Below are 18,759 nucleotides of genomic sequence, written 5' to 3' on the forward strand. Positions count from 1 at the left end.
CCACACTGACCAAGGTAGTGCCTGCGCCTTCTCCAGCTACAGCAGCGTGGCTCGAGCTGCTGGAGACATGGAGCCAGAGCCGCCTGCTTTCCATAATTAATGAATAATTAATTGGGAATGCACTGCAGTCTATTGCAGAGTGGGGATGGGCTTGAGGATCCACGCCTCTTCAAACACTCCCCACCGGCTGCGTTCCAGCCACCGCAAAAAGGACAGGTTCCCTCAACAGAAGAGCTACCCCTGCTCAAGCTCCCCACAACCAGAGCTTGCAATTCCCCTTCCCAGTTCATTTCCCATTGCGACTCCTTCTCCAGTGCTCCCAGGCTCTCGTGTGCCTGCAGCAGGAGCTGGCTGCAAGTCCATACCCCAGGACAATGCATGAGGGTCTCCCAGCCCAGCCAGGCACAGCAGCCCTGGTGGGGAACCCTGGCAAACAGCATCACCCCGATGGTGCCCCAGCACTGCTGGCTGCTGTCAGCACTGTGGTCCCCAAAACGCCAGTCACCGAGGCAGGGCAGCATCTAAACCAGGGCACGAGTGTCCCTCAGTGCAAGGCTGGGGGCTGCTGTTCACCCCCAGTCCCTGGGGAGCAGCGCTGGAGGGGAGCTGTAGAGCTTTTACTACCACATGCTTGGGAAGACCTGCATAACTCACTGGTGGCAGTTAATGCGGTGGCAGGCACTTGTGGCAATAAAAGCTTTACAGCGCTCCACGCCACCCTGTGCTCCTCGTGCTGTGCAGTTACATTTATTCACTCCGCTCTGACTCTCTTCTAGGGCTTTGCAATTCTTTTCCACAGGCCTTTTACCTGCTGGCTGGAGCAGACAAGGAATGGAGCAAGTGGGGCCATGGGATATCTCGGGCAGCCATGGAATGAAGACCTATAGACCCTCTCTCCACACCAGCCGTGCCTGTCCCACACTCCCCAGAAGAAGATCAGTATTTACACAGCCCTGGCCCCTTTTCAAGCCCTGAGGCTCCCACACAGGAAGGGGCTTTGTATTAAGTGAGGAAAGCAGGGCTGGCTGTCCCCTGCACTGCAGACCCAAGGGGAGAGAGGTCCTCTCCGCGCTGCCTTAGGTTACCTGCAGTCTACTCTTCCCTTTGCAAAGCCTTGGAGAAGAGCATTAGCTAATCAAGGGGTAGCATCTATAATCAGCTTGATGCACTCTCTTGCTAACCTGATTCCTAATAAGAAAATGGTGGATGGGAGGGGAAGGAGGGGGATCAGAACAAATCCAGTCCATAAATACCCTGCTGGGTGAGACAGAGAAAGACAATTGGCCAGCTCCGGCCCCAGCGCGGCTCTGTTTGTCTGAATGATTTACTGCAAACACCGCCCTGGTGACGGGCAGGGACGACCCGACAACTCTGAGCACGGGAGATACGGAGCTCAGCACAATCTCAGCGAGTCACTGGCAGGGAACGCATCCGGCTCAATTCATTAGGACTGATAGCTCCCTCAATGGGACTGAATAATTGATGGCCTGGAGAAGCTTTTAAGATGTTCTGTGCGCTCGGAAGACCAAGAGTATTATATTTTAAAAAGCTAACACACAGAGAAAAACATGGGTGAAGGTGATCCAAGCAAAGGTTAGATGTTTTAATACGCTGTGTTTACACAGTAAATCCTTGCTCCATTGCTTGTAGTGGGAAATGGATACAGCGTGGCTCAGAGAAGCTGCTGGCACATGCAGCACCAGGTACCCACTCTGCAGGAGCTGAGCCAGCTCCCCAGGGATGCTGCAGTGGAGCTGAGCTCCTGCAGGCACAGCCACTGCATAACCATGGAGTATCCTGTGCAATGTTCTCTGCCTCCATCCCATAGCACAGATGTCCCCAGCATGACTTGCTTGGCCTCTCCATCTGATCCAGGGAAAGCCTCTCCAGCAGCTTACCTTTCACCGTGACGTGGACGCTCTGACTGATGGAGAGCTGGGGCTGGATCAGCACGCTGCACAGATACTCTCCCTCATCCATGCCTTTCTGGACGTCCATCAGCTTTAGAGTCCCGTTTTCAAAGACCACTTGGCGGTGATTATCGGGCAGCAGCAGAGAGTCCTTGTACCACTTGATGGAGTAATACGGGTACCCGATCACCCTGCAGTTGATGAAAGTGTCCCTACCCGCTACCGCTGTTATGTTCTTCATTGCTCGGATGCTCGGGGGACCTACATATTGGGGAGGAAGGAAGAGGCAGGCTAGGTTAATTCCGAAGGGCGGTTTGGTTGCATGTAGATCTGCTGCTATTTCACATGAGCCTCACAGGCGAAGGAGGTAACCAGAACGGTTGGGACCCATCCTGGCTTTGGGTGAGGAGCTGGCATGGGCTCCTCTCCGAGCACGCTCATTGGCTAGATGTGATAGCTATCACACATGCCTACAGCAGTGCTGCTGTGAATGGTGGCTGTGGTCCTCTACCAGCTCCTTTAAGCAGTGCTTTCAGCCACAGGGACTGCAGAGGGCCGGGGAACACTCCCCCCATCTACAGCTACGCTGCCTCGCTTGGAAGGAAGCTGCTTGTGCCAAGCATCCTTGACAAGAGCTGCTCTGGGAGCTGGCTTCCATTGGGAAATGTGTATTTCACCTCCCCTAAAACACACCCCTCTCAGCCTCCCACTGGCAAACTGAGTGTGGCTGAAAAGCCAGACAGTCACCACGTTCTGGCTGGCTCCCGTGCTGGCAGGATGCTGCAGGTGAGTAATTTCAACAAGAGGTTTCATGCATCAATAATTACATTGTTCTCCCAGCCACTGCATAAAATAGCAGACTAATCGAAAGCTTAACCCTATCTTGACTCCTAGTCCTAAGGGCAGAGCAGGATAACGGCTTAACAGACACTCAGGATAAGCCAATGGATGGTGATTCTCATGCTGGGACTTGTTAAGAAAAGGAGCAGGAAAAAAGAAATTAGCATCTGGCTCTGCAACTGTCTCCGGGGCCTGTCTGAGGGACTTGCTCCATTCCAGGGCAAAAAAAGCCTGAATCTTATCTAGTGACAGCCCATCAAGAGCTGGGAGAGGAACAAGGGAGACAAGGCAAGGCATCACTGAAAAAGCTGATCTGGCTTCTCACTGCTGAGGGATGAACTCGCTCCAAATTTAGCAGTAAACGGCAGCAAAATCCCGGCTCTCCTGGGATCCCAGCCAGAAAGCCACCAGATCCATTGCAAACCTGAGACCCAGCAAACCCAGCCCTTCACCCCTCCTTGCCTCTGCCTCGCTCCCACCTGTAAGCTTGGAAGCTTTAATTGGTGTTTATGAATGGGCAGGGGCTTATGCCATACCCCGTGCCTAAAAGCGTTCCCTGTAATACACCGAGCACCACGCTCCAGCCGTAACAACGCGGTGATTAACGCGGCCATGGCTTTTAGCAGACAAAGAAAACACAGACATGACAAATCAAAGCTCATTTTCCACGATTTCACGTGCTGCCTCATCATCGTTTGTCAAGGAGATCCCTGCGCCGGCAGGCACGTTCCCTGCCAGGGAGAGCATGGGAGAGCATGGGATGCTTCTGTGCTCACCATGGCCTTCTCCATGCTCAGGGTTCCCTGGGGAGCTGTTGAACAGCCCCTTGGCAGGACCCCAATGGGGAGAACGCTGCCTTTTTCCCCCTGCAAAGCCAAGCTCTGGTTTTCCAAAGTCACCAAGTGCTGTGCACTTAAATTCCTGGTTTTAAATGCCAGGGAAGCTCAACGCTGTGGGCAGGCGTGTGAGCAAGTGGGGATCAGGGGATGGGATCGGGGCAGCCAGGGAGACCCCTGCAGCTCGGAGGAGGATGGAGAGGTGAGGAAGAGCCATCGGCTAGGGAACAGAACACAACCAAAAGCCCAGTACAAGTCCTATTCTGATATTTAAAAGTAGACAGGCACCTCTTACGTTTATTCGCGCTTGGTATTCGGCGCTGCCCACCGAGTTCCGCGCGGTGCACCGGTACACGCCGCCGTCCTTGATCTGCGGGCTCGTCACGTTCATGTGGCTGACCGTGGTGCCATCCGACATGGTGTACTGGTTGGTGCGGTGCCCGCTGTCCCGCGGGATGGGCTCGTCGTCCAGTGCCCAGGTCACAGTCGGCGGCGGGGCCCCCTTGGCGGCACACATCAGGGAGAACTGCTCCCCCGGGTTGACCACCTTCTCGCTGAAGGAGGAGACGATGCGGGGGGTCCCATCTGGGGGGCACCCAGCGGGACGGGGGTCAGGGAGCGGCAGGCACCGGCAGCAGAGTCACCCGGCTTTGAGCTCCCGCCTGGAGGGGAGCCCTGCATCCCTGCCACGCACCCCTGCAGCGGGGAGATGCTGAGGGACGCATCCCTGGTCCAGACACCCAGTGATGCGCATCGGAGAGGGGACACCTGCCTGGCCCAGGGGATGGGGATGGGTAAGTCAGCTCTTATTCTGGTCCTTCCCCATCCCAGCTGTGCTGCATCCCTAAGTTGCTTGCAGATGGCATGCAAAGCCCAAGAAGTATGCTAGGACCAGTCTGGCCCCAGGATCCCCCACCCTTGCAGGTCTCACTGCACTCCAGCCATGCACAAAGCATCCTGCTGCACCTCGGGAATGCGGCAGCTTGGAGAGGGACCAAGGAAAGCCCTCCCTACCGTGCCCAAGGAAGCCAGCTCACCCTCCAGCATGATGATGGAGAAGTCCTGTGCTGTCTGGGACTTGCGGGTGGCAAAGCACTGGTAGGCTCCAGAATGGCTCTTCTGCGCAGCCGTGATGAGGAGGGTCTCGTTGCTGATGCCCCGGATGGAGATGTAGTCATCCACCACCACGAGGTCCGTGTTGCGGTACCAGCGGATAACGTACTCGGGGGACCCGCTGAGGGCACAAGAGAGGATGACGGTGCTGCCGATGCCTGTTTTGAGCTTCTTTGGTGTGAGGGTCACACGCAGAGGGTCTGTGTGAGAAAGGGTGAGAGCGGGCGAGGTGTTGGTGATGGTGTCTCACTGTTCCTGTGCCTCTCTGCCTTTCCTGCCCTGGAAGCACCAGCCGGACTACATGTAAAATGTCACTGCACACAGGCAGGCGGCCACCCCACTGCCCCTGCTGCTGACAGCCTAGCTTTTAGTGTCAGCCCTCCTCCTGGTGGGGAGGTGGCAGGGTGGCTGCAAGAGGACACGGTTGGTGTGATGGGGACAACATGGAGCTGGGGATGTGCCAGGGTGGCTCTCAGCATTCTGTGCTCGCCACAGTGCCGCTCCAGGTAAGGCCCACGCAGTGCATGCTGGTTCCAGCAGCTCTGGTACCACCAAGATGCCAGTGACAGGAGACAAGGAACAAAGCACATGATGAATACTTGGCCTGCCCAGATGGTGTTTACTGTTTGGTTGCAGCTTCTTTTATGTAAATCAACCAAACAAAGCACAGAGGCACCTAATGTAAAACCAACATCACCAGCCAGCAATTTACATCCCCCAGCACTGCTCTGAATGGTCCCGAGGCCCCTCGCCCTGCCCTGACTGAAGCAGTAAATCAGGGGATGTCTGCATCCCCGCTGCTGCAGCGTGATAAACCTCCTGCAAGTGCTCTCAGCACCACATTGCACACGCTGCATCGCTTCCAGCATGCGATGCTGAAATACAAGGCTCATAATTTCTGTGCCTGTGTAAAACCATTAAGGCTTTATAAAGGTTTATGTTAAAGAAGGCCGAGGACAGGAGCCTCCCCGCCAGCTCTCACCTATGACCGTGAGGGTCCCCGTGACCTCTGCGGACCCGAAGGTGTTGGTCACCTCGCAGATGTAGGTCCCGCTGTCCTCCACGCGCAGGTCACTGATGCTCAGCCCCGTGATGCGCTTGGTCCAGCGGCTCTCGGCGGGCAGCGGGCGCCCGTCCTTGATCCACCGCACGGCCGGGTTGGGGTACCCCGAAGCAATGCAGGGCAGCTCCACCGGGCGGCCTGCCCTCACCTCCCGTGACTGGAAGCTGTCTAGCATCGTGGGGATGGACTCTGCCGGGTCTGGGTTGGAGAGGAAACAGGCTCATGTGGAGAAGAAGGACACAGGGACAGCAGGAAAGGCCCTGGTATGGTGACACCATCACCACCATGCCCCAGCCATGAGAGCAGCTAACCCCATCCCCATCAGCCAATGGCTCTGCTGGGCAGGATGCCAGCCACATCCTCATTGGGCACAGGGTGGCCTGGGCAACCTGGGACATCCAGTGCACCCCTTGGGAGCCAGGGCTGGTGGGTGGGAAAATGCATCTCACTATCTGACGGGATGAATAAACTCAGCACCGGAGGAATTACTCAAGGTGACACCTAATTGGTGCAAAATACACAAATTCTGTGGCACATTTCAAAATGTACAAGCAAAGGGGCCCATCAGGCAGCTGGGAAAGGAGAAAATTAATCACCAAGTCTCAGGCGTGAAATTAAATTCCAGGGGAAAGAAACCTCTTTCATTACTCCCAAACAGAAGTGAAATGCTGTGACGTGTCAGTAATGACAGCGAGCAGGAGGGGAATGGGACAGATCGAACATGCATGGGGAGGGGATGGGACATTCAGCGGCTACATGGGATCCTTGGAGCAGGGACATGGGATCCTTGTGTCTCTAAGAGGCATAGGGAAGGTCAGGGATGCCCCATCCCAGCCTAGACCCCTTCCTTACCCTCTGTGGGGTTAATTTGAGGAGCTAATGTGGAAGCCACAGCCTGTGCACCCGAGGACAGGCAAAACATATGGCAGGCAGCGGGCGCGCCGCAGCCGAGCGACTGCGAGTCAGGCGAAGTCCCTCCCGAGCAGAGTAATTTGGGCAGTGAGCGGAGCCGGGAGCGCCCCGGGACACCCGGCACTGGGGACTGCACTGCCTGCGCTGCAGTATCGCTTGCATGTTCGTCACATCGCGTCAGGCTGCTCACATCGCGGGCTGTCACATCGCATCCCATCGCACCCCGTCGCCTCTCGCTCCGGGTACCGCGCAGCGCGGCTGCGGCCAGCATTGCGGGATGCGTGCTTGGGGGTACATGGGAAACAGCACAAACCCCTTGTATAGCCCCAATGGGACCTCCTACCCCCGCACTGGGACGTCCTCTTGCTGCAGGGATGGGAGGTAGCGATGCCATCTCTCCCTCCTGCACCCAAGGAGGCCAGGCACACAGTGGGCAGGCAGGGATCTGGCACACAGGCAGGGATGGACACCTTGAGCTGCATCAGGCCTGCAGGCAGGGCTCCCATCACCCGCAGCCACGTGCTCACCTGAGACCGAGAGCCTGGCTCCGTTGCTCTGCCGTGTCTCCCCGCTGTATTTGTGCTTGGTGATACACCTGTAGGTGGACAAGGCATCTTCCTTCTGCACGTCCGATATGTACAAACCTCCATAAGAAGTAATAAAAAACCTATTTTCTGGAGACACAAAGGGAGGAGGAGAAGGGTGAGTGAGCCAGCTCTGACCTAGCACTTGCCATTGCAGCCTCATTGCAGCAGCAGCCCCTGTTCATGGGCACAGCATTGTGCCCTCCAACACTCATCCTGCAGCAAGTGCACCCAACCCAAGCACGCACCTCCTAGGGCTTAGATTCAGCAATGAGCTCTGGCCACAGAGATGCAGCAACAGTGTGGCTGCAGAGGATGAGGAGGGGAGCGCACAGCACGATGCTCTGGCAGCACGATGCTCCGCCACCACGCTGCATAGCAACGCCACAATTAAAAGTGAGTCTGTCCCGCTGAGTTAATAATTAGCTTAACTTACTTAGAAGCATGTGAAAACAAATAAGGGCTTCAGCTGGTATTTGAGCCCTGGGAGGAGGATGCAGGAGAGCAGGCAGGGCAGCACAGCCCTCTCCAGGCAGTGAGTTTTGGAGCCTGGCGCATGCTAAAGCACATGGGGAAAGAACCCTTGGGTCTGCTCATGGAGCCAGCCTGGCCCCTATAATCCATCATGAATAAGAGCAGCAATTAACAGGAATGGAAAGAGCTGCACTGTGGCACAACAGAGCAGCTACACAGAGAGCAGGGTAGGCAGAGGGAGTGGGGAGAAGGTCCCCTGCCCCACTGCCAGTGCCAACAGTGACAGCAAGACTTCAAACCCGGCTCCTCTGGGGTTTCTTCCAGCACCAGCCACCACTGAGCCTCAGCTGGGACTGGGAAGTCCGTCGATCGTTGCCAGTCAAACCACCCCGTACCCAGCCCAACAAATGCAGAGAGGCAGAAGTAGAGCTGCGTGTTCAGAGATAAAACCTTTAAACCCAGCCTTTAAAACAGTGATGGCTGCAAACAGCTCCTGCACAGTGCCTGGCAAACCAGGATCTCGTTGATGAGGCCGCTCACTGTGGTTTTCTTCTGGAAGGATATTTCTGGTCTAGATGGAGTCAAATCCATCAATGCAGGAGGAGCACGAGCGCAGTACAGGACTAGAGACACGCTCCCAGAGCAGCCTAGCTGCAGGGACAGGACCGCAGCGGTCTCACCCTGTGAGCACTTGAGGTGACAGACTGGCAGGAAACAGGGCTCTTCACCCAGGGAGCACAGCCCCAGCACGAGCCAAGGCAGCGGCAGCCCTGAGCTCTGCTGGCACTACCCCGCTCCAGCTGCAGCTTAGCTTGATGTGTGTGCTTGACACTAATTGCTTGATACAAGAGTATTAGGGGCTTGAAACAGCAAAGAAATGGCAATGTAGCCTAGCTGCCATTAGGAGACACAGGTTCTCCTTGGGAGCAGCAGGAATGCGGTGCTGTGTGACCATCCCCACACCTCCCATGTGCTGCAATCCGTACACCTCCACAGCATTGGGGTGCCTGCATCCCCAGCTCTGCTTGGAGGGGTCAGGGGCCCCCCCAGACCTCAGGCACTGCTTTGCCTCCATGCTGCAGCACAGGGACAGCAGCACGACCACTGCGCCAGTATACAACTGGGAGCAGATGCTCCATGGTGCATCTCGTGCTCTGTGCCATCAGCCGGAGGCACCGAGGGACTGGTGAAAACCTCTGTAAGAGGGAAGGGGGCAGTGCTCCTGCAAGCGAGCTGAGATAACACACAAATCAAACATTAATGTTTCATCTCCCATCAAACCAGTAAGAGAAGAGCATTGGCTGCACTGGAATTTGGGGCAGCAGCTTGCCATGGCAGCAGGAGCCACATTTCACAAAGTCCTCAGCAAGCCCAACTGGCCCCCATATAACCATACACAAGTCAGTGCGTGGTTAACCACAGCCCCGCTCACACCCATGCTGTGCTCCTGCTCTGGAAACAAAGCCTTGCGGTGTGCGAGGAGCCAGAAAGCATCACGCTGCATCCCTGCCCCGGGACATGGGGCAGCAGCAGTCCATGAGAGCCAAACTCACACACACAAAGAGGCAAAGGCAAGCAGAGCCCCAAGCTCCTGCCTGGATTGTAGGAGATGGTGAGAAGAGCTGCACATGGAGGCACTGCTGGATGGGAGCACAAACTGAGCCCTTCCTGCACCTACTGACCCTGGAATCTGCAGGGTTTGCTACCCACCTGTCTACCATGGAGCGATAGGAGGCATTTAACCCCTTGTGAACCGTGGCTTTGAACTGATGTCATAGGCGTTGACAGAGACCTCACCACAGTGCCTTAGTGCTGAGTGTGCCAGCGAGATTAACGCCAAAGGTCGCTGAATAAAATCAGATCTCTCAAAGCTTCACGGGAGCAGAGGATTAAGTACACCCGTGGTCAGACGGCAGCAATGTGCCTCTAATAACCCCTGCAGCCAGACCTGAGCTGCTGCCTCTGGAAGCGCCTCACCAAAGCCCCTCTCATCCACCTTTGTCCAGGAGGAGCCCCAGCGGCCTCAGGAGCTTGCTCCTCAATCAGGGAGAAGCACAAGGATAATGGGGGGCTCTCCCACGTGGCAAACACCAGGAGGGTCACACACACACATGCAGACACGTATTTGCTGTTACCAAAATCCTCTCCCATAGCCCGTGGTGACTCCTGTCTCAGTCCCAGGGCCCCTCCAGCTGCAGGAGGAAAGCTGCAGTCGATACAGGTTACAGCTGCTGCTCCATGCAGTATAGATTCACAAAGCTGACGGGGTCAGAGCTTCAGCAGGGAGCACATTTATAGTTCATGAGACTAACGAGAGAACTTTCTCTTGGTACTGAAGAATCAATAGGTGCCAGCATTTATGAATTAGCCATACTTGGAGCATACTCATCCCAAGGCTTCCCAGACAAATCCAATAAGTGCTTGGTGCTATGCCTGGCCATGTTTGCAGTGACAAGCATCTCCTGGGGACTTGGCATGGAGGGGAAGCCCCGGCAAAGCCTGTGCTTTGCTGCTGCTGTAACAGCACTTTTCTGCTGTGGCTGCTGTTCCAGGATGGCATTTGCCTGGCATGGGGCTTCCCTGGGGACAAGGAACCCAAGATTAAAGACCCATCCATCCCAGAGATATTAAAGAGGATGCACAACTGCAGATTCAATCAGAGCTGCATGACACCCAGGAGACTGATGTCCGTGTTTGGCTGCAGTGGGGATCCCAAGGGAGTGCACAGTGGTGGCTGCTCCCCAGCCCTGTCAGAGGCAGCACATCTCTCCTGCCTGGCAGAGCTGCTGTGCACCCAGCCAAGCATTCCCACCTCGAATTGCATGGGCATCCATAACACAATCAATGCCAGCCGAGCAAGTGGGTCAGGCTCTGTGCCAAAGGGCTCCTCTGTCCTCCTCCTCCTCCTCAACCCTTTACCTGAAGAAAGCACTGTGCCCCAGAAAACTCATCCCCACGACTGCAGTAGCTGCATCCAGAGAGGGCACAACATGGGCTGCCCATTGCCCTGTGGAGCTGCCGCCTGCTCCTGCTGGCACCAGAGGCTTTGCTGGGAGCATCTCCCCGCAGACCTGGAGATCCGGACATTAACACAAGCCCTTTTCCCAGTGCTGCGGCAGGAGCACGGGCAGGCACCCCCCGGCCACAGTCCTGCTGCTGCTGCGGAGCCAGAGAGGGGGAAGCAGCAGAGGAGAGGTGGAAATCAGGGAGCCGTGACCGGCTTTCCACCTCCCCTCCTTAATCTCCTTTATAAGCACGGCTCCGTCTCCTCCCGTTACAGGATTAACACCCGTCTCTCATTCTGCTCTCGCAACAAGATTCTGTTCCTAATTACACTGTAATAAAACCGGGCGCGCTCCCAGGGCTTCTTCCAAATGACTTGTCGACACTCGGCGAGATTGGATCCTATCCGGGCCCGTTTCCGGCCCCTCTGCCTGACGTTCATTAGGCACGCATGAGGGAGAGGGTTTAAGAGTGGAATTACATTTAAATGGCTTTTCTGAGAGGGAGAGAGGGAACAAACAGGAGAGAGAGAGACACGCAGGAAACGTTTAAAGGAAGGATGTCGTTGTCACCTCCCTGGCACTCTGCTACCCGGCAGCCACGGTGCCAGGCCCCCATTCCTGGGCACCCCAGGGATAAGCCCTCTATCCCTGTGGATCAGTGGGGCTCTGCAGCCAGCGCACACCAAGGGGCACAACTCCCGGGTGCTCTCCTCTCCCCACAGCACAGAGAGCCTGCAAGAGGACCAGGGCCATGCGGTGCGGAGCAGGAAAGGGCAGAAACAGCCTCCGGAGGCAGGGATTTGAGGAAAACAGGCGCCAACACAAGGATGGGATGGGTGAAATCGGTGCCTGCAGCTCACACCAGTGTCTCACACCGCGGCTCTCAGGTGCAATTCCCACCGCAAGGAATTCATCACCGGCAGCGTGACAAAGGGCTCCCGAGGAGCCGGGGGAGCCCGCACAGGGGACGCGGTGGATGAATTACCGTCTTCACAAGGAGCGCGCCGGGTGGGAATCACCGCGCTGCAGCCCCCCCCCGCTCCCCGGTACACGGGCTCTGGCAGCCCATGTAACCATTAGCATCTCTCTGTCCCTTTACTCTCCGTGCGATGCCTTTACCGTCTGTATGCCGCTGTCTGGGCAGCAAAAGGCGAAAGAGAAGCTCTGGTTTTGTGCACGGGAAGCCTTTGGGGAGGGGAAGTGAAAGGCTGCGTTTTAACGCGATGCGGGTAGGTGCTGGAGGAAACCACAAGTATTAATTTCATTTCACCCCAGATAATGACAAATGTTGCTGTTAATGGGCCGGTTTATATAGGTGAGAGGCGGCTCCAGACGCTGCCTTCCCCACCGGACGCACTCACAGCATGCATTTGCTGCTACCTGGATGCTGCTTCCCAGACACGGGCTCACAAGCCGGGAAACTTGGGAAAACAGATGTTAAGGAAGATCTCTTTCTATGAGCTCCCTCGGAAGCAAGGCATCCTGCAGGGCTGGTTGGAGTTATTAAATCAAGAGTAATTATTTACCAAAGGGGCAGCCTTGCACATCACTTTCTTAGAGGTAAACCCGAAACTCTGCTTCCCACAGACCTGGATTCACACGGCATCAGCGGGAGCAGAGTCTGCCTCTCCGGGCTTTAATCTGCCTTCGAGTCAGCGGAGCTTTTCACGGGCACACGCCGTGGAAACAAGGAATGTCTGAGCACACTTCCATTCCTTTGCGTAAGCGACTCAGGAATGACACGCTTCCCTGGAACCCACCACGGAGAAGGAACTCCCCGGGCAGTGGTCAGAGCATCCCCGGCACCCGCCACACCGGCTGCAGCCAAAAGGGAGGAGGAACGAATCTCTCCAGGTGGTCCGGAGCCGGGTAATACCGGTGGAAAATGAGAGAACAGGATGAAGAGCATTACAAAATGAATAGGAGGGGACTAGAGATTTCCATGACTAATCCTGTTAACAAGACAATTTCTTATCAACCTCATTATGTGACAGCAAGCAGGGGGAGGGAAGGGGAGAGCAAAGGCGACGTCGGGCAAAAGACATCCCCGGGAGCAGCGGGGCTGGCAGAGGGATGCACAGCTCCCGTCTCGGGCACGTTGCTTTAGCCAGGGTTGTGTTTCTGTTTCCAAGGCGAGCTCAGCACTACTGGAGTGACATTTAGCACAGAGCAGTGCTGCCTGTGCTTGCAGCTCTCCTAGCGCTGAGCTGGAGCAGGCAGAAAATAAACTCTACGAACCCCATTGAGATAACACTCATTTCAAAAAGTGATTTTCCTGGCATCATTCTTTCTTAACCTCCTATTAGGATAAGCCTCGTTTCGCAGGAAGAAGCACAATGGGAGGCTTCGGTCTGCAGGCTCAGTGTGTGCCCACCTCGGCTCCAGCATGGGCTGGTGCCCAGCAGCACCTCCGAGCCGCAGCTCTGCCCGCCTGCCATTCCCGAGCTGACTCCGTCTCCTGCTCAGCCGTGAGGAGCAAAGCCTGGCACAGCAAACCGCTGCCGAGGCTTAGTGATTCCCCAAACGGAGCCGTGCTTCGCACCGGCCCCTCCTGCCCCCCGCGAGTCACAGGGGCTTCACCCGCCTTTGTGCGCCACGGCTCAGTTTGGGTTTAATTTGCTATTTAAAGGGCGGCGGAACGAGCCCGATTTCATGCTAATGAAGAGAGAATCTGGATCGAGCACTGTGCAGAAATTTGCATCTCAAAGCAGAAAACAGGAAGTCGCTAAGAAAGGAAAATCCAGCACCGAGGTAGTGTGTATGGCCATAATTAGGCTAATGCTGCCTCTGTTCTGTCAGCTCATTTCCATCAGCCCCAGGGTAACAGGGGACAACAGACTCCTCCACCACCCTCACCGCCGCATCGCTGAGATGTGATTCCCTGCCGTGGTACCCAGCTCCTGCACCCAGCCTGGGGGATGGCTGGAGCGAGGGATGCTGAGGGGATGGCCGGTGCTTTGGGATGAAGTACAGCACGGGGAATACAGCCTCCGGAAGAAGGGCTTGCAAACAAGGGCATGCATCTGGAGATCCCTTCTCCAACGGTATGGCCAATGCCATGGGCACATGTGCCCACCCGAAGGAACAGAACATTGCAATGCCCTTGTATTATCTCATGTTATCCCAGTCACAGCCTCCTCAGAGCCATGCTCACTCCCAGAACAGCCCTTCGAAGTGCCCAGCCCAAGGTCACGGTGAACACACAGCTCTGCCCAGCCACAAACCCAGCACCAGCTCTTGCCATCCATCCACCTGGCATATACCAGTGGCACAGAGCAAGCGACTCTCTCCCCCATTCCCATCAATTCTGCCCTGATCTATAAATTGGGTTTTGCTGCCGCTGTAGACATTACCCTACAAACAATTCCAAATAGCTGTAACCAAGATATTTGCTCATAAAAATCAATCACGATCGTCGAGGATGACAGAAATGGAAAACGCCTAATGAAAACAAAGGGGAAAACAACAGGTACTTCGGTCCTTTGCCATTCATCAGCAACCTCGGGTTATTAAAAATATGAAGGGAAACAAATCCTCCCATCTGCAAGCAAATCCTGGGAAATCTTGAAAAGACAAACACCGGTGTAGGGGGAAATCCTTTGCCCCCACTTCAGTCTGCAGGAGTTTCGCTGTAATTGCAGTAGGAGTAAGGCTGCTGGATAACACGCGGATGATTTTCCCCACTTACATTGTCAAATGATCATCTTGCCCTGCAGTGAAATCTCAATAATTATCATGCCGAAGCATGCAAGAACAAAGAGAGGATAAAAAGCGGTGTTTTCTTGCAGGGAGCAGGGGGAGGGAGCACAGCTCCAGTGTGTCCTTTCTCTAATTAGCTTTCCCGGGGCCGTGTGTCTCTGGTCCGAGCTGGGAGAAACCCTCGGCTGCCTTTCCATGTGGCAGGAGCCCCCCCATAGCCCTGGATGGAGGGGAGCAGACACCTTATGCCCATTGTGGTGGAGCTTCCCTGTGAAGAAGCGCTGCTTGGGAGAATCAGGAGGCACAGCTCCATGGCATCATCACCCGATTCCCAGTCTGAGCCCCCCAGCTGTGCTGGGACCTCTACGGGCTCATCCATGGGATGCAGGGAATGCTGCCACCAAGCCAAGCCTTGCATTCACACCCCTTCCAGCACTGCCTGCCCGTTGGAGGGGTAAAGCAAGGGGAGATAAGAGAGAAAAGGGACAGGAAGCGGGGTGAGGGGGGGGGGAAGGAGGAGAACAAGAAAAACAAGACGACAGAACGCTTGCTCCACAGCCCTCGGCTAAATTACAAACCAGTTTACTGAGGTGGAAAGCTGCAGCGAGCTGAGGAGGAATATGTGGAAACCATCTGCAGATTTAAAAATAATCTATTTTACGATCCCCCTCGAACATATTCTTTTGCAGAAACCAAATAGGATTTGTTGTTGTTGTTTTGTGCAAACTGTTAGGGAAAAATTACTAGAAACATGCAGGGGGTTTTGCCTTCTTGAGTACTGAGAGGCTAAATATGCCCTTCCTTATGTTTAGAATAGTAACAGTCATCTTAAAATTAACTTGGTCTGCATCAGAGCTTAAGAACAGTTGCAATTCAGAGCCTGCAGAAAGCAGGACAAACCTGCACCGGGGTATGTAGCGCTTCTAGCTGACAGATGTCTTCCTACATACAGTAAATATAGGTCGTCTTTTCCTACCCAGAGAACTGTAGATCTTAATTAACCAGGCCACTAGCAGCATATGTAATGATTTTTGCAGCTTGCTAAGTAAACCTTCCCTTGATGAGACAGAGGGAGGATGAGCTGTGTGTGTGCGGGAGCCATCTCCTCCTGACCCGAGCCCCAAGCCCCAGCCTGGGCAACCTTTGTGCCGTGCCTTGGTGCACGCTATGGAATCTGCCTAACGAGATGAGAAGGGTGCAGAGCTGCACAGTGCCCTTACTGCTGATGGCCCGGGCCAGCCCTGAGCTCGGCTGTACCCGCTGCAGCCAGAGGGGGTTCCTCAGCTTCGCAGACTAAACCTCCTGGTAAACCACTTCTGGATTAAAGCATCTCCAGGCTCCGAGAGCCAGAGCCAAACGAGCTAATGAAATCCATGCTGCATGAGGATAACGTCGTGCTGAGACCTCGGCAGAGGGGCGGTTGGTGCTGGGGTGGGTGAGGGCACCCGCAAGCACCCTGCCTCACACTGGGTTTCATAGATGGGATGCTCCAAATCTGGGAGCTGCTCTTTAAAACCCACTCGAATCAGAGGGAAGGGAGAGCAGAGCCCAAGCACACAGCCTGGATGCTCTCGCAGGCTGCATTTCTACAGCCTAAAACACACCTGCAAAGGCCAAACTGGGGATGCTTGGGGTGCTCTGGCTATCCAGAATGGAGCCAGAAGCTTCCTAGAGATCTGTGGGGGAATCCTCAAGGTCAGAAATCTCTCCCTGCAACACAGAAAACTGCAAGAGAACAGCACATCTTTGCCCTGCACTAGGCTTAAATGAAGCCTAAACCCAAGACCTTGTTTTGATCTGAGGAGTAAAACCAAAAGCCTCATAAAAGGAGTGCCTGTTGCCTAAAACTCGGGAGCAAGGGGGATGATCCCGCGTTCACTGCCACATCCCACATCCCCTCCTCCCCTCCCCACCACTCGCTGGGGACAGGAATCAGTGAACGAGACCCGAACAAAGAGCACAACTTCCTCCCCTCTCATTAGTGCTGGAAAAGCAACAGAAAAAGATCCCCAGGACACAACCTCCGCTTCAGCTCTGAAGTCTGAATGGCTCCGAGATGGTGGCTGAGTTTATTCTCTGCCTTTCACCTTGCTCAGACACTTGCTCCGCACGTTCCCATTAAGGAGGCACAGACAGGAACCTGCACCAGTGAGGGCACCTCCAGAACCATCCAGCCTGTGTGCTGGGGCTGCAAAGCCTGCCCTGGGACAGACAGATTCCTGCACAAAGTCCTCCTGGAAGCACAGCCCCAATGCTGCCTGCATTTGGGGCTGTCGGGAGCTCAAGGCAGCAGGCAGCCACGCTCCTGTGCCCATGGCACCTTCCTCCTCCTGTCTCCCTCTTGCCCACACCTCCAGAATGGGTTATCCCAGAGGAAGATCACCCCTCCTTGCCTTCCCAGCAGCCACAAGTGCTTCCTTATGGGGGCTGGTGATGAGAGCCGAGGGGATCATTACCTGCCCTCACCTCCAGTTTGCTGCTAACAGCAAGCCCATGGGCTGAACCATGGTGAGCTACCCCTTCCTTTTGGAAGGGGGAGAGAAGGCAGAAACAGCCCCACAGCCACAGAAGCCACCAGTGGATTGCCATGAGCCCTTCTCCATCACCCACATTCCTGCGCTGGCAAGGCTCAGGGAGCAACTGGGGAGCTGCACACAGGGGAAACAAGCCTGGCATTGCATTAGTGCAGCGCTGCAGAGGAACAGCAGAGATTCACTGAGGAGCACCCCTGCCATGAGGGGCTGCAGCGTGGCTGGAGGGGGAGCAGCCCCTTCCTCCATGGCACACGATCCAACACAGCTTATCAATAATTATTAAGACAAGGCAAATGTGTGCTGACCTAGTTTTAGCCATCCAACAACAAAACCAGCTGTGACGGCTGTGTTTCACAGCAGTTCTAACACAGATAGGCCTGTCCGGTTCCTCAGCATCACATCTGCACCCCACAAGCACCACCAACACCCAAACCACCATGGGTCAGAGGCAGCAGTGTGCAGAGTGTGCGGTGGCACCCAGCCCTGCCATGGACCCTGCCCATCAGCAACGAGCACAGTGCCCAGGGAGCCTGGTACCTGCTCATGCAGCTGGATTTCTGCACAGGTTTGGACCTGGACAGTGAATGGCTCATGTTTAGCTCTTCTGACAAGGGAGCAGCTTTCAGAAGGGAACACACTTGAGCACAGCCACTGATCCTCCAGGATGCGGCACCTGGGCCAGGAAACCGGTCATGGAGACAGGGACACAAAGGGGATATCCCTGCTCAGTCTCTTCAGTAACTGCCTATGAATCCCCTGTCCATGTATGTACAACCCCGGTGCCAGGGTCTGGTCTGCAGCCTTCTGTGGCCACAAAGCTGCCAGCATGGGCACTTAGCATCAAATCAATCCCCTCGCTGTGCCCGGAGCTGCGTGAGCGTGGTGGGATTCAGTGAGTTACAGTTTATGCTTCAAAGACAGCAGGGAAATACTCCAGGTAGGTTAAAACAGGATCACCAAAATTACTCAGGGCCAGAAGACCGAGGTGCTGCGGGATGCAGCACATCCCCAGCACCCACCTGAGATCCCACCTTCTCCCCACAGTGGCACAACAGCATCCCCAGCCTGGGAGCTCAACTTGGGCAAATCCAATCTTGAAATAAGATGCGATTTCCTAGCAACAAGTAATGAGATGCTGGGGCAGCTTACCAGAAGAGCAAGGACTGCACGTGACTCCAAGCCTTTAAATGCAATGAGGTTTTGTTACAACAAGCTCCCAGTGTCCAGGTGCTGGAGCATGTCCCAGCCCCTGATGCAGCTCTTAACTGTTTGGCTTTAGGTTGGGTGAAGCAGGGAACAGCACATGAGGACCTAGCACCACAGAGCATCACTGCCGGGATGCCCGCTGTCATCAGAAAGCACACTCTCTCCAGGATACAAACAACCACATGTCACCACAGCAGCACAGAGGCACAGCACAACCCCCACAGCCAGGCTGTGCTCCGTTCACTTCAGGTGTTTGGTTCCTGGGAGCTGGGACCCTGTATTCCACCGGTCACTCAGGTGTGACCTAATGCATCTCACCCACAGCACATGTGCACACACAGTTTAATCTGAGACCTGAGCTCCTTCTGTCCCATTCCTTTCTCCAGTTCGCCTCCCTGCAGTGGCATTCCGGATGAATCCCTCCATCCCAGGCACATCTGAGAGATGCCACCCCCAGCCCTGCCAGCTCACAGCATGGCTCAGGGCAAGGGATGCGAGGGCAATGTGGACACTGTCGTCACCAGCCCGGGGGGACACCTCCTCTCCCACTGGCCTTCTGCCCAAGGCTCCCTCCTGCTCTGCA

General features: G+C 55.4%; 1 protein-coding gene across 4 annotated transcripts in view; it reads right to left on the reverse strand.

Moving 5' to 3' along the window:
- Positions 1-18,759, reverse strand: part of DSCAML1 (DS cell adhesion molecule like 1) — a 92,775-nt gene that overhangs the window by 20,699 nt on the left and 53,317 nt on the right. Inside the window, exons 4-8 of one of the 4 annotated variants that reach the window (XM_061368319.1) lie at positions 7,202-7,348; positions 5,682-5,960; positions 4,624-4,899; positions 3,875-4,171; positions 1,899-2,171 (exon numbers count right to left, since the gene is read on the reverse strand). In XM_061368319.1, coding sequence (XP_061224303.1) covers positions 1,899-2,171; positions 3,875-4,171; positions 4,624-4,899; positions 5,682-5,960; positions 7,202-7,348 — 1,272 coding nt within the window. Of the gene's footprint in view, positions 1-1,898; positions 2,172-3,874; positions 4,172-4,623; positions 4,900-5,681; positions 5,961-7,201; positions 7,349-18,759 lie in introns of those variants that run through there. The other 3 variants (XM_061368322.1, XM_061368320.1, XM_061368321.1) reach the window with 3 other exon arrangements.

This window comes from Neopsephotus bourkii, unplaced genomic scaffold, assembly GCF_033783945.1.
Source record: "Neopsephotus bourkii isolate Nb327-2 ecotype Australia unplaced genomic scaffold, CSIRO-AGI_Nbou_v1 NB_1433, whole genome shotgun sequence".
Classification (NCBI taxonomy): Eukaryota; Metazoa; Chordata; class Aves; order Psittaciformes; family Psittacidae; genus Neopsephotus; species Neopsephotus bourkii.